Here is a 13,661-nt window from a genome sequence, read left to right as displayed (position 1 = left end):
GCAAAAAGATCCAATGCATCTCCTTCCAAATACATTGAAGCCACATCAACCTTGCAATCATAGGTGTTTGATAATTTTGAAAATACTTCTCTGCTTTCAAAATCCAACCTCGAGGATCTCCTCCTTCGTACTTAGGAAATTCCATCTTTGTGTGACAACGTCGATAATTTCTTAATGCCTCCAAGTGCTATCAACCTCAACCTCAACCTCTTTCTGTAAAACTTTAGACTTTCCATGTTGATTTTGCGTATTTGTGCTTTTAATGCAGCTACATCAGCAGCCAAAGCGTTAATGACTCCCAATTTCTTTACTTTAGTGGTTAATTGCTAACCAATCTGATCAGGAGTCGACATGATAGGTTCGCTGTGGGAAGCGTTGGTTCGTGTGTTTACCATGACAGATCTGATTGCTCTAATACCAATGATAAGAACCGAGGTTTTATACCGAATAAAAACAATAGAAAATACAAAGAGAGACAAGTATCTTAAAAGATATATTACCATATCACTACTTATTTACTAGATCTCCTATTACATAATAGAGAAATAATAACTACTTTATAATTATTTAAGATAAGGATAGATAACTCTTAATAACAGTTAGAAACTTCCAAATAACTCCTAATAACAGTAAGAAATTGCTCATTGCTCCATGGGTGAAACCTCTAGTAATTTGAGATGATGCAAATCGGTATCTTCTCCTATCCTTCTTTGCTTCTTCCTCCTTGAACAAGTATGGAAGATACGTGCCTTATCAGAGAGCCAGAGAGTTGAGCGAGAAAATTGGTCATGGGGATGTAGTAGAGAAGGTGTGAGTGGGGCAAATAGTGGGAAGAAACGCGGCGCATCCGGGGGGGAGTGTGTGTATGTGTAAAACAAAGACGGGAGGCAATGCAGATAGGAAGAGAGAATGGAAGTTTGTGAGGATTGCACTGAAGTGAAAGGAGGGGTCTTGTTTGTGAAATCATGTTATTCTTTACGAAGAGTGACTTGTTTTTGCTTGATGTCGTCCAATCTACCACTCCGTGCTAGTATACCTGATGTTTCTTTCCATTTGGTCTGTCCCAAAATATGATCATTCGTTAAATGAGAAGTCTCTGTTCCCATCATTCAAACTGGTAAAAACTTATATTACTTCCAACTTTTTTTGATGTCTTACCAACCAACTAACTTTTCCACTTTTCACATTCCTAACAATTGTTTAGAACACTGCGCTAGAAAACTCAATTTAGTAATTTATTCAAATGGTGCAGGTTCTAGAATCTAGAGTATAAATTCATCATGATAACATAATCAAGAATACAGATGCTTTTGATTGATTACATCTTTATACCAACATGTTATGGTTTTGGTCTCTCTATTTTTGCAGTGTAGTAAAGTTTGTTTATTTGAAAGAGAGCTTTTATAATTTCCTCATAACTCATTTTCTCCCTTCTCAGGACAATCTTGAAGCACAAGTAGTAACCTCAAATGATGACATTTTGGGAGATGCAATCCCCCAAGATCAGCAAAATTATTTACGACAGTTCTGTTATCAAGCACTGAAAATGACCCCAGGGGTAGGAATTTTGCAATTGGATCTTTGATGTCTTTATAATTATTGCATGGAAATTTATATATGCAGATTTCCTGTATTGTTTTTGTGCGTTACTTTTTATTTTCGATCTTGCTGTGGACTCACTTTCTACTGTGCAGTTGTGGATTATGTAGACTACTTACTGCAAAATATATATGTGTCTGCTGTTCCAATTCTAGATCATAAATCCTTTTGGTGTATTTGTCTTTCAGGGTAGAGGCCCACAGTTTCCTGGTTCACATCCAGTCTCTCTTGACAGGTTTGGTTCCAGTCCTTATTTCGAGAACTTTAACTCCATTATATATTTTTGGTCTAGTCAAGCGTAACCATAGGTTTAGGATATTACGCTTAACCATGCATACAAGAGGGCTCTTTTCACCCACATCTGGAAAGAAAAAGGAAATTATCAGAGTTGGTCTCACCTAAATCAGAATAAAAACTGCATAAAGTTAATTTATCAAAAGGGGAAAAGGTTCCACGTAAGTTGATACATGACATTTATCTGCATTCCTTGATATGTGGAGATGACAGTAGAAACTGTTGCTGTGTGACAGTAGAACTGGGATACTGTGTAACTTTGTGAGGCTTGTAAATATGGCTCCTGCATAGCCTTCATGCTCAAATTTATGTACTGGTACCATTTTCAAAAAGCTGGTACTGTGTGATGCAATGTGTTAATTGTCTTTAACACGAATAATGCTGTTATATTTCGGACTTCTTTCATGTGGAAGTGATGCAGTAGTGATACATTCCTGGCCAGTATGTGATTTCAAACTTTACATTTGTTTGAACAGATATTTCAATTAGGTGTTTCTAATTAGTTGAGGACTTCCAATTGGCTTATCAAGCTGAGAACTGCATATCTGAATGTGAATTCCAATATTTGTTTTCTGTGATATTGCTGTTAAATAAAAGCGTGAAGACATCAAAGCCTGAAGTATCTATGTTGCTGAAGAATGAGTTATCCTCGACCCCACTGAGTTGGATTAATTAAAAGCAGGGAACATGTTTGTGAGAAATATATGGAAAAAATATTATTGAATTGTGTATCTAAATTGTTACATCGAGACCTTATTTATAGACACTAAATTAGAATCCTTTTCCAACTAGGATGGCTATTCCTATTTTAAGTAGGAAATACTTGTTTCTACTCTAACACTCCCCCTCAAGCTGGTGCATACAAATCATATGTACCTAGCTTGTTACACATGTAATTAATGCGAGCACCTATGAGGGACTTGGTGAACATATCTGCAAGTTGATCATTTGTCTTCACGAATTTTGTAACAATATCTCCTGAGAGTATTTTGCGATATGAAGAGCCTCTTGATTGTCACACACAAGTTCCATCTGATAAATTTTGCCAAATTTAGATCTCCCAACAACTGTTGATCCAAACTAGCTCACAAGTAGTTGTTGCCATTGCTGCATATTCTGATTTTGCACTAGATCGAGCAACCACTTTGTTTCTTACTCTTCCAAGACTCCAAATTACTTCTTACTAAAACAGAATATCCGGATGTCGAACAATTGAGGGAACTGTAGGACTGGCTAGAATCTGGTTACACACAAAGTTATAGTCAGTAGGAAGTCCAGCAAGTGTAAGAACTAGAAACAATGTCTGTCGTTGCTCTTGTTGCTTTTCACGTTTGTAGTGATAGGTATCAATGTTTCAAATTCCTCCATGACTGCGTTTACTTTTACCAAGTAGACATCAGATTCTTGTTTCTTTGAGTTGGTCATCCGAGATATCACATCATCGAATCGAGATATGTCATTAGTGTATAAAGCACGTGCCTTTTCCCAAACTAAGTAAGATGTCTGGAATGGGCAAAACAAAGGCATCAACATAAAATCAATAGAGCGCCAAAGGAGACTACATAATTGGGCATCCGCTTTCTCCCATTGTGCTTTGGCTTTTGCATCTTCATCACTAGATTGTCTTTTCATTTACAACACAAGCATTGTTTGTTAAATAATCTTGAACACCTTGACCCTTGCACTACAACTCAACTGATGAAGCCCAAGCTAAGTTGTTTGAACTTTCCATTAATGGTTTTGAAGTGATTGTAAGGCTTGAACTTCCAATACCTCTCTTTTTTGGAGCCAAAAACATCACAACCGAAAGACATTTTTCAAAATTTGACTTGAAAATAGTAAGAAACTTCCTGGAAACTGTCGGAATTTACCTACAGTGGCCTCATTTCGTTGGGAACTTGTTGGAAACTCCCTGAAAATCACCGGAACCCTTATTCCGGTGATCGGATCTAGAGAAAACTAAATGGGTACTGGTCGAAAACACTGGGTGACCCCAACGAAAGAAAACTACTAGACAAAAAGTGACCGGAGAAGCACTCACGCGCTAGTGCGTGACCAGATCTTGCCGGAAAACTTCAACCTTCAGTCGACACGTGGGGGTTATTTTCCTATGGATCTAGTTGGGGTTCGGTCGATTGAGTTTCCCGAGCCTCGTGATGGTGTTGTCTTTTGCACAACACCTTCAGAACGAAAGATGACACAAATCAGGCCTACCGTCGTTGCCGAAATTTGATACAATGACTTGAAGTTCTCACCAATGCTCTGATACCATGTGAGAAATATATGGGAAATATATTATTGAATTGTGTATCTAAATTGTTAAATTGAGACCCGATTATTAGACAATACATTGAATCCTTTCCTAACTAGGATTTCTATTCCTATTCTTCTTCCTATTCTAAGTAGGAATACTTATACATATTTCTATTCTAACAAGAACAATAGGTTCATAACTGGGTGGTGTACTATGCAAAATATAACATGTCATTAGTGTGTCTAGGTTTATGGCAATGACTACAGTTAAATCGAGGTTTTCCAAAATTTTGTTTACTTGCGCGATATCAAAGCAGCCCATTATATTTCTTTAGAACAATAGAATCATAACTGGGTGGTGGACTATATAAAATATAACATGTCACGTGTGTGTTCATGTTTATGACAATGACTACACTAAAATCGAGGTTTTCCAAACCGTTCTCCTCCTCGTCGATTCTCTATAGACTAGTATGTATGCTAGAAACTGACGGACACTGCTACACTGGTTTGAAAATTTTGGAAGATGTCGGAATCGGCCGACAGTGGCCTGGAAATTTTGATTTTGCCACAAACATGTCGGAAACTTCCCTATAGTGGTCTGATTTTGCCGGAAACTGCCCGAAAATCATCGAAGCCCTAATCTGGAGAAAACTGAATGGATTCTGGTCGTAAATACTGGACGATCCCAATAGAAGAAAGAATTCTTGAAAAAATTTATCGGAATAGGCCTCACGCGCTGGCGCTTGTGTCAGATCTCATCGGAAAATACAACCTTTGATCTGCGCAAAAGTGCACATAGGTTAGTATTTTCTGGTGATTTTGGCTGGGGTTTGGTCGCGGGAGCTTTTTGAGTCTCGTGGTGGTGTTGAATTCCCCACAACACACCCACATACAGAAAAATAATAAAAAATATTGACAGAAATCAGACCCAACAACCATCGGAAATGACATACATGGACTTGTTGTTCTCACTGATGCTCTAATACCATCTGAGAAAGAAATACATGAAAAAAATATTACTGAATTTTGTATCTAAATTGTTACATTGATACCCCATTTATAGACAATACATTAGAATTCTTTTCCAACTAGGATTCCTATTCTTATTCCTATTTTAAGTAGGAAATACTTATTTCTATTCTAACAATGTTGATTTGGAAATAAATTTTATCTTGGTTGACGTCCAACAAGATGGCTAACGCACACAAAAATATAATATAATTGACCCACTTCTTGTTCAAGGGGATCTGATTAGTGATCAAGAAAGGATTCAAGTGGAAATAGTGGAATTTTACTAGAACTTGTACTCAAAGAATGTCTGGTGTTGGCCTGCCAGCAACTTCACAAATTGCCCAAGGCTGACAGTGGAGGAAATGGAAGATTTAGAAAGGGGGTATGAAGAGGAGGTGGTACTGAAATGCCTTAAGCAATGTGCAATTGATAAAACACCCGATCCAAATGGGTTTACATTGGGTTCTACATCAAGTGTTGGGAAGTGGGAAAAAATGATATCAAGAAGACCTTCCAGAATTTGTACGAGCAAGGAAGGTTTGAAAGAAGTTTCAATGCTACCTCCATAGCTCTTATTCCAAAGAAGAAAGGTGCTAAAGAATTAATAGACTTCAGACTCATCGGTTTGATAGGTAGTATTACAAGTTGCTCTCCAAAGTGCTTACTTAAAAGGTATAAAAGAGTGATGGCTAAGCTTGTGGACTCACAACAACTAGACTTCATCAAAGGAAGACAAATTATGGATGCTGCCCCAGAGCAGATGAAGTAATAGAGTCTAGGGTGAACTTGAAGAAACCCGGAAACCTATGCAAATTAGACATTGAGAAAGCATATGATCATGTCAATTGAGTCTTTCTTATGGATATGCTAGAGAAGATGGGATTTGGATTAAATGGAATCAGTGGATTAAAATTCTCTTTACTTAATAATGGTTCACCAACAGGTTATTTTAAGACAAGGTGATACTCTGTCACCCTTTTTGTTCCTCTTAGTCATGGAGGGACTGAACAACATAATTAAGACAACAAACAAGGAATGTTGGTTAAGATATTTGAGGTTGCTAGAGCTGGAAGGGATAGCTTAAAGATAACTTATCTTCAGTATGTAGATGACACTTATATTCTGTGATGTTGAGGAAGAGCATCTCGAAATACCAAGACTAATCTCGGTAATATTTGAAGGAATGTCAGGTTTACATGTTCACGGGAGGAAAAGCTTCTTATACTCGGTTAATGAAGTGCCAAACATGGAATCTTAGGGTGTGAAGTGGGTGCTCTACCAACCATCTACCTTGAATTGCCTTTTGGGGCCAAGTCTTTGTCTATGGAAAGCTTTTGAATGGGATGATCGAGAAATGCTATGTTGCGCGGACTCTTCATATATGCAGGCGAACCCGTCTCGACGCGACTCTGGTGCGGGGGATTGGGAAGGCAGTGATCAATGAGAAAAGATTTGGGGGATTGGGGACCAAAAATCTGAAGAATCAGTGTAAAGCTATAAGAATGAGATGGTTATGGAAATATTAAAATGAAAATTGAAGTCTATGGGTTAGAGTCATTAAAGATAAATATGAGAAGAACGATAATTGGATGACAAAGGAGGTCACTACTCCTTATTGTGTTAGCTCATGGAAATCTATCCAAATTTTGTGGAATGAAATCAAAGTTAACACCATAGTCAAAGTGGCAGATGGAGTTAAAACTTTATTCTCGAAGGATGACTGGCTCGAAGCAGGTAACGTGGAGACATTCGTCCTTGATATTTATAACTCAGTTTATATCAACAGAGCACAAGAACAGAATTGTAGACACCTCAAGGGTGGAATTTTGTGTTGAGGAGACACCTCAATGGAAATACCAAGAGTACCAAAATTCTTCAGCACCATCGACCAATTTAGTGGGTGAAGATGAACCAACCAAACCAGCCGATACTTCGATGCCCTTGGAAACACATTTGGAAAGCCAAAATCCCACACCAAAGTAGCTTGCTTTGTCTGGTTATAACTAAGGAAGTAGTGCTGACACAAGATATTTTGATGAAAAAGGGGACCCCTTTATGTTCGAGATGTTCTTTTTTTGTGGGGAAACTGCAGAAACAGTGGTTCAACTATTTATACATTGCAAGGTCACAAGTCAACTATGGAGATTATTCCTATGTCTCGAAAACATATCTTGGTCCATGCCAGGGCAAATCACTGAAGCATTACACAGTCGGGAAGAAGCCGGAGTTCACGCTAAAAACAGAAACAACTGGAGGATTGTACCTGCGGCTACATGGTGGACAATATGGAAGGAGAGGAACCTTAGTGTCTTTGAGAATATGGAGAATACTATAGAACAAGTCAAAATGAATTGTATTTTGACTATGTTTTTGGTGTAACCAGATATACTCTAATGATACTGTTTGTATCATTGATGTCTTAGTCTCATTACAAGGATATGATAGAAGATTTTGAGTAATTTTTGTAAATATGGTTTCAGTAGAACCCATTTACCTTGCTACAGAAATAGAAATAGTTACTATGTCAAAAATGCTACTCGACATATCAAATACAACAAACAATATAAAAATCCACCTCCATGATTCAAATAGCTAACAGTAATATGCTTAATGGTTGATTTGAAGCTTGTTAGTGAATATGGGTCCAGTGATCTTTTTTCTTTGAGATGGGTGAAGTTTGTTTTACTGCAAAGTTTGTTACAGTGGCATGTAACATGTAAAATCACTTGTGAAGTGATTATCATGATTATTTCTTTATTCTCTTCAGGCGTCTAGTTCTTGCTTTCTTCAGTTTAAGCCTTAAGTTGTCTAATGTGATTGACAAATTACAGCATACTTGGTATAGAATAAAACTTGGTTGTTATTTTTGCTTCATTTGCATAAAGAGCTTATTTCGATACTCTACTTTTCTTACTATGAGACAAAAAGTTGAGTGCTGTCCAGTTTCAAAATAAATAAATAAAAATCCAGTTTTGAAAAATAGTTGAGTGTTTTTTCAGCACTTATTAAGTGCCTAAGCAGGCTATTAATTGGATTTTGGCTGGTTTATCTGAGTGATTTGGCTTATGATAGAAAATGGACTCTGGCCTTTCCTAGGTTTTTTTCCGATCATGTATATATTTCTGGTGTTCTAATTGCTGTTGGATTCATTATATTTTTCGTAGTTTTTTGGATGACAGGTTCAGTGTCCGTCTCCCAACCATGAATATCCCTTAGTCATCATTTGTTATTGCAGAAGTTGTGGACTTACTCCCAAATATTTTTACCTGTATTTCTACAAACGTTGCAACTAAACTTTTCTTTGAAGTGTCTTCACAATAGCTTATATTCTCTGAACCCACATTTATAGTTTTGTTTTAGTTAGATCTGATCCTGAAAATAAAGTAACTACTTGAACAGAAGAGGGGTTTTGGTAGTTCATGAACTTCCAAGTTTTTGGGATGTTTAAATGATCAGACTGAAATACTTCTTGATTTTTGTGACCTGCCAAATAGGCAGAAAGACCCATCTTTTTAATTTGGAATCAATTACCTTAGTTGGGTGGTTGTATGTGTCTTCGACAGTGACCGGGATATTATGTTTGCCGAGCATGAAATAGGTTTGTTTTGTTTGTTCTGCTAATATTGTTTTATTCTGCATGATAGCTTGTCCATCAAGTGTTCTGAGTAGTTAATTTCTAAATCCCTTGTACAAATTTTACTCATGGATAATAATCTTGTCGTATCGTCATACCGGAACCTCATATGGACTCGGACATGGATATTAATATATTCTCTGAGAAAACAATTGTTTATTTGTTAAACTGGCTAGCTGCCTTATAAACCATGGTAGCATCCCACAGAAAGAAACGAAGGTGATAAATTAAGATTCATCCAAGGTAATCGTTGTCATGATGTGCAGGGAAAACTTGCAGTTATTAAGGCAGCGTTACTACTATGCTACATGGAAGGCTGATGGGACACGATATATGATGCTGATCACAATGGATGGCTGTTTCTTAATTGATAGGCATTTCAACTTCCGGAGGGTTCAGATGAGATTTCCTTGCAGACACACTAATGAAGTATGCTAATGTCCAGTTAGCTATTAGGATGTCCTGATCTCTTTTTCCCTTTTATGTCTCACTATTTGAAATTATCTGTATATATGATTTATTATATGATATTTTCTCCCAGGGTTTAGCTGAAAAGACCCACCACTTCACTTTACTTGATGGAGAGATGGTAATTGATACTTTGCCTGACACACAGAAGCAGGAAAGGAGATACCTAATTTATGATATGATGGCCCTGAACCATGTGTCTGTCATCGAGGTTGGATTCTTCGATATGAAACCACCTTCCTTTCCTTCTTGAAAAATTTATGTTAGCTATACGCTTAGGGGTCTTTTGGTTCTCTTTGGAATTATGTGTATATTGTTGTTAATTCTCTGTTCTATAATTCTACAGCGACCCTTTTATGAACGGTGGAGAATGATCGACAAAGAAGTGATTGGTCCAAGAAATTATGAACGTCAACATATATACCAGAGTAGAAACCCTTACTATAGATATGAGTTGGAGCCTTTCAGGGTATGTTTGTCAAAATTGGAATATATTGTAATTTTCTACTACTATTTGTTCTGCCTAAGTGGCTGCTGATTTCTCAATGTTTATCAGGTGAGGAGGAAGGATTTTTTTCTGCTCTCTACTGTAACAAAACTTCTCAAAGAATTTATCCCAAAGCTTTCACATGAAGCTGATGGTCTTATTTTTCAGGTGCTAAAGAGTACCTATTCTGAATTGCTTCTTGTTCTAGTGTTGTATTGGATTTCTCCTGAGGAGTTAATTTCTTACATCACTTAGGATGTTACCAAGTTATATGACATGTATGTTTTGGCTGCTATGTTGGAAAACTCTCTGTGGAAGTGGTTTCCGACCTTTATCTACGTTTGCTGTTATGTTGCAGATAGAATTAGAAGCACATCCTCTTGCATGTTATTGATAATGACATGTTTATGGCTAACAGGACGGAGATGCATAAATCATACAGATGAATTTAGGTTCTGGATACTGAGCCACCCTGTTTTCTTTCTGTGTTAGGGTTGGGATGATCCTTATGTTCCTCGCACTCATGAGGGTCTCTTGAAGTGGAAATACCCTGAAATGAACTCAGTTGACTTTCTGTTTGAGGTTGTACTCTGCTCTCCTAGTGAATAGAGTTGTTGCTATTTCCTCCTTATCCTTTTGGTTTGTTGTTATGCTCCTACACCTTACCTGTCAATATCATTTATTTCCATGCTTCAAGCATGTTGAGATAGCTAAGCTAATAAAACGAAGAGCTTAAGGTTTTAGGAAAGATGATCACAAACATAATATTAAGGCAAGCGATGGTCCTTGGTTCTAGTCTCGCTGTCACCCATTATCAAAAAGAGTTTCCACATGCTTGGCCCATGAAAAAGAATCAGACCCGCATGTCAGGGGATGTGCTGAGATAATTTGAGTTATCAAAAGTGTTCTTTCTCTAATAGCTAAGGTTTTAGATTGATACTTTAATTCTTCAACAAGGCAGACTTTTTTTTTTGTGAAGTGTATCATGTTTCATGTTCTCCGATTGGAAATAAGTATGATTATCTCTGATCATATGGCAGGTGATCGATGATCGTGAATTGCTGTATCTACATGAACGAGGGAAGAAGAAACTAATGGAGGGGAATAGAGTTATTTTCCCAGGTCAGAAATCCACAGTTATATTAGTTATATACTTGTGGTGTCGTGCAGGAATGTTTCCCTTAATTGAGGTTAAGTTGGAAGTATAAGAGACTAATATCATCTACATCCATACTCGTTAATTTTTACAATTTTTTTATAACTGTGAACTCGTTTGGTTTTTATTGCTGTCTTGTATACTTTACTGACCCTGGTGGATTTTATTTCTTATCAAAATTGTTTTGTGGGGGAACTGGATGCAGTGATATTATTTGATGGAGTTGAAACCTTCATTAGAGAATGATCTAAAAAGTCAAGGGGGCTAATTCACTCCTCTTGCAGCTGTCAAGATTCCTCTTTGGTGCTAAGTAGTACTCTCTCCGCTCTCTTTTACTTGGCCCACGTTGACTTAGCACCTTCTGTGTCTATTATACTAAACCCACATTTTTATTTATGCTTTGGAATTTAAGTTTGACTACTAATACTTTATGTAGTTTTTAATGATAAGGGTAATATTGGAAGAAAATGATAAAATCTCTTGATTTGCGACAAGTAAAAAGGGAACTCATTTGTATTACCAGGGACAAGTAAAAAAGGAACTGACAACTGAGGGAGTAGTAAGAATATATATACAAAATCTAGAGGTACTTCTTGCTGTGACTAAAACCTTACGGCAAGGTTGCTATTTCACAACTGATCCTCCTTTCTGATCCTACTCTCTTGTAAGCTCAAGATGCATATTCTTCTTAGCCAAAAAAAGAAAAAGTAGATACATTTTCTTGCTTTTATTTTTTGGTCTGTAAAGGCTTAGTGTAAATAGAATGTGGATATTCCACAACTTGAAATTGGATCAGATGCTAAGGTTAAAGAGATCAGACATATTAGTTTGGATTAGTTGGATCGCCAGAACAAGATTTAAATGAATCAAGGGGTAGTCGAAGCTTCTTTTGCAATTTCAGGAACGTAACCATGGAACCACAGAAATTCCTCGTCACATGTGATTGTGAACAAGATGAATCCAAATATACACTCTGTTTGGATCATTGTTATCGATTGTGTTGTATTGTATCGTTATCATACCTACAATGTTTGTTCGAATTGTTACTTAACATGTATTGTATTGTATTGTTAAATTTTGTTGTTACTTAATTTCTTTTTTCAATGTATCTTACTTAATATTTCATAATACTATTTTACCCTTTATCCTATATTATTTGATTCTAGTCAAACCCCCTACCCTAGAATAATTAAGGAAATTTTAGTATGTTTATAATATTACAATACGAAACGATACAATCAAACCAAACAATAAAAATGTTATTAAACAAAAAAATAGAGGCTAACCAAACATTGTATCTATCATACAGTATAATACAATACAATATATTATGAAACAACATCAAACAATAATCCAAACAGTGTTAGGGTCTTTTGCAAGTCTAAATTTTTGAGTAACCAGACCATCGTAGTGAGACTAGGACATGCACCATGTACCTCTCAAGCTTCACTTCATTTCAACAATTTTGTTTCTGATTCCAGTTATGAGGTTAAGGGACATCCAATGGTTGGTCCTTGTGATTGTGTTGGTGAGTTACTTATTCCAGTTATTAGGTTAAGGGACATCCAGGCAAATGTATAATCTGTTTTCCTTTAGTGTGGCATATCTAAGCGCATCTCTTGTGCTTTATTTGTATTCCGTTAACTTCTGTGTTATTTTTGTCCCCCTCCCGCTTCTCTGTGTATTTTACCTTTTGCACGTATCCTGAAATGTTGGGTTCTTTCATGTTTTAGATGGTTCTGATCCGTCAGCCTACTCTGATAAAATAATAGAGTGCTCTTTTGATACCAATAACCAAAAATGGATATGGATGAGGACCAGAGTTGATAAAGGAACTCCGAATGATTACAACACGTACAGAAAGGTATTTCTATAATGACAATAAACTTTTTGCAGTTGCTTTGTAGACTTTAGTTTATTAGAAGCTTTTCCATACTTTGTCATCTTTTAGATAGATTATGGTCCCTGAACGAGTAATGATGGTTCCTGTACTAAAATTCAGGTGATGAGAAGTATTACCGACAACATCACTGAAGAGGTGTTGTTGAATGAGATTTATGAGATCATTCGACTGCCAATGTATGCGGATAGGATACAGAGTGATAGCAAAGCTCATGTACGGCGCAGATGAATGAATTGGTTGAAGCTAGTAATCGTATTGGAGCTTAGTTGTGTTCATGTATATCAAATAGAAGGGTATTTACGAGCAGCCTTAGTCCTTAGGCGTGTTTTGTGTACTATACTGGGTTTGTTGAATGGATCCAGTTGGCACACTGTAAACTTAGTGGCCATGTCCATAACTGGGCCTTTTGTTTTTTTCTTCAATAGCGATAAGGTGGCCTTGTATATTAGTTGTTTTAGTTTGCCTTTTTTTTTCCTGGTTACTGTAAAGTTCTTCAGTAGTAGTTAAAAACTTCAAGCTCTATGTTATCTATTCCCTTGTGAATATAAGTTTGTTCCACCAGTAATTTTTAATTTATCATTTGCCTTTGTTTTTAAGTATAGTCAGATTCACTATTAAATTTTTAATTGGAAGGAGTAAAATTTTGTCATGTGGTATTATTTTCTTGTTAATCTGTTATCAAGGAATGAAACGTTTTTTTTTTTTGTATTCGAAAACAATTTAACATTAATGCTGTTTATTGTATGCTTAATGTAATGTTTTTTTTTTGTTGTAATATGTTTAGAAACTAGATATATTTTGTATATCGACATTAGAGTAGCTAAGGTCCCAGAGTATTTTCTAGGAATGCAAA

General features: G+C 36.5%; 1 protein-coding gene across 13 annotated transcripts in view; it reads left to right on the top strand.

Moving 5' to 3' along the window:
• The window catches only part of LOC101261575 (uncharacterized), a 38,909-nt gene extending 25,505 nt beyond the window's left edge, over positions 1–13,404 (top strand). For 9 of the 13 annotated variants that reach the window (XM_010314746.4, XM_010314745.4, XM_010314743.4 and 6 more), the window contains 10 exons: positions 1,439–1,558; positions 1,788–1,834; positions 9,061–9,223; positions 9,336–9,473; positions 9,609–9,731; positions 9,819–9,917; positions 10,242–10,331; positions 10,790–10,871; positions 12,639–12,769; positions 12,908–13,404. In XM_010314746.4, coding sequence (XP_010313048.2) covers positions 1,439–1,558; positions 1,788–1,834; positions 9,061–9,223; positions 9,336–9,473; positions 9,609–9,731; positions 9,819–9,917; positions 10,242–10,331; positions 10,790–10,871; positions 12,639–12,769; positions 12,908–13,036 — 1,122 coding nt within the window. In that variant the 3' untranslated portion in view covers positions 13,037–13,404. Of the gene's footprint in view, positions 1–1,438; positions 1,559–1,787; positions 1,835–9,060; positions 9,224–9,335; positions 9,474–9,608; positions 9,732–9,818; positions 9,918–10,167; positions 10,332–10,789; positions 10,872–11,110; positions 11,382–12,638; positions 12,770–12,907 lie in introns of those variants that run through there. The other 4 variants (XR_011212590.1, XM_019211027.3, XM_010314748.4 and 1 more) reach the window with 4 other exon arrangements.
• The last annotated feature ends 257 nt before the right edge of the window (positions 13,405–13,661 follow it).

This window comes from Solanum lycopersicum, chromosome 11 (genome assembly GCF_036512215.1).
Source record: "Solanum lycopersicum chromosome 11, SLM_r2.1".
NCBI classification, from domain to species: Eukaryota; Viridiplantae; Streptophyta; class Magnoliopsida; order Solanales; family Solanaceae; genus Solanum; species Solanum lycopersicum.
This window is presented reverse-complemented; position numbering and strand designations above follow the sequence as displayed.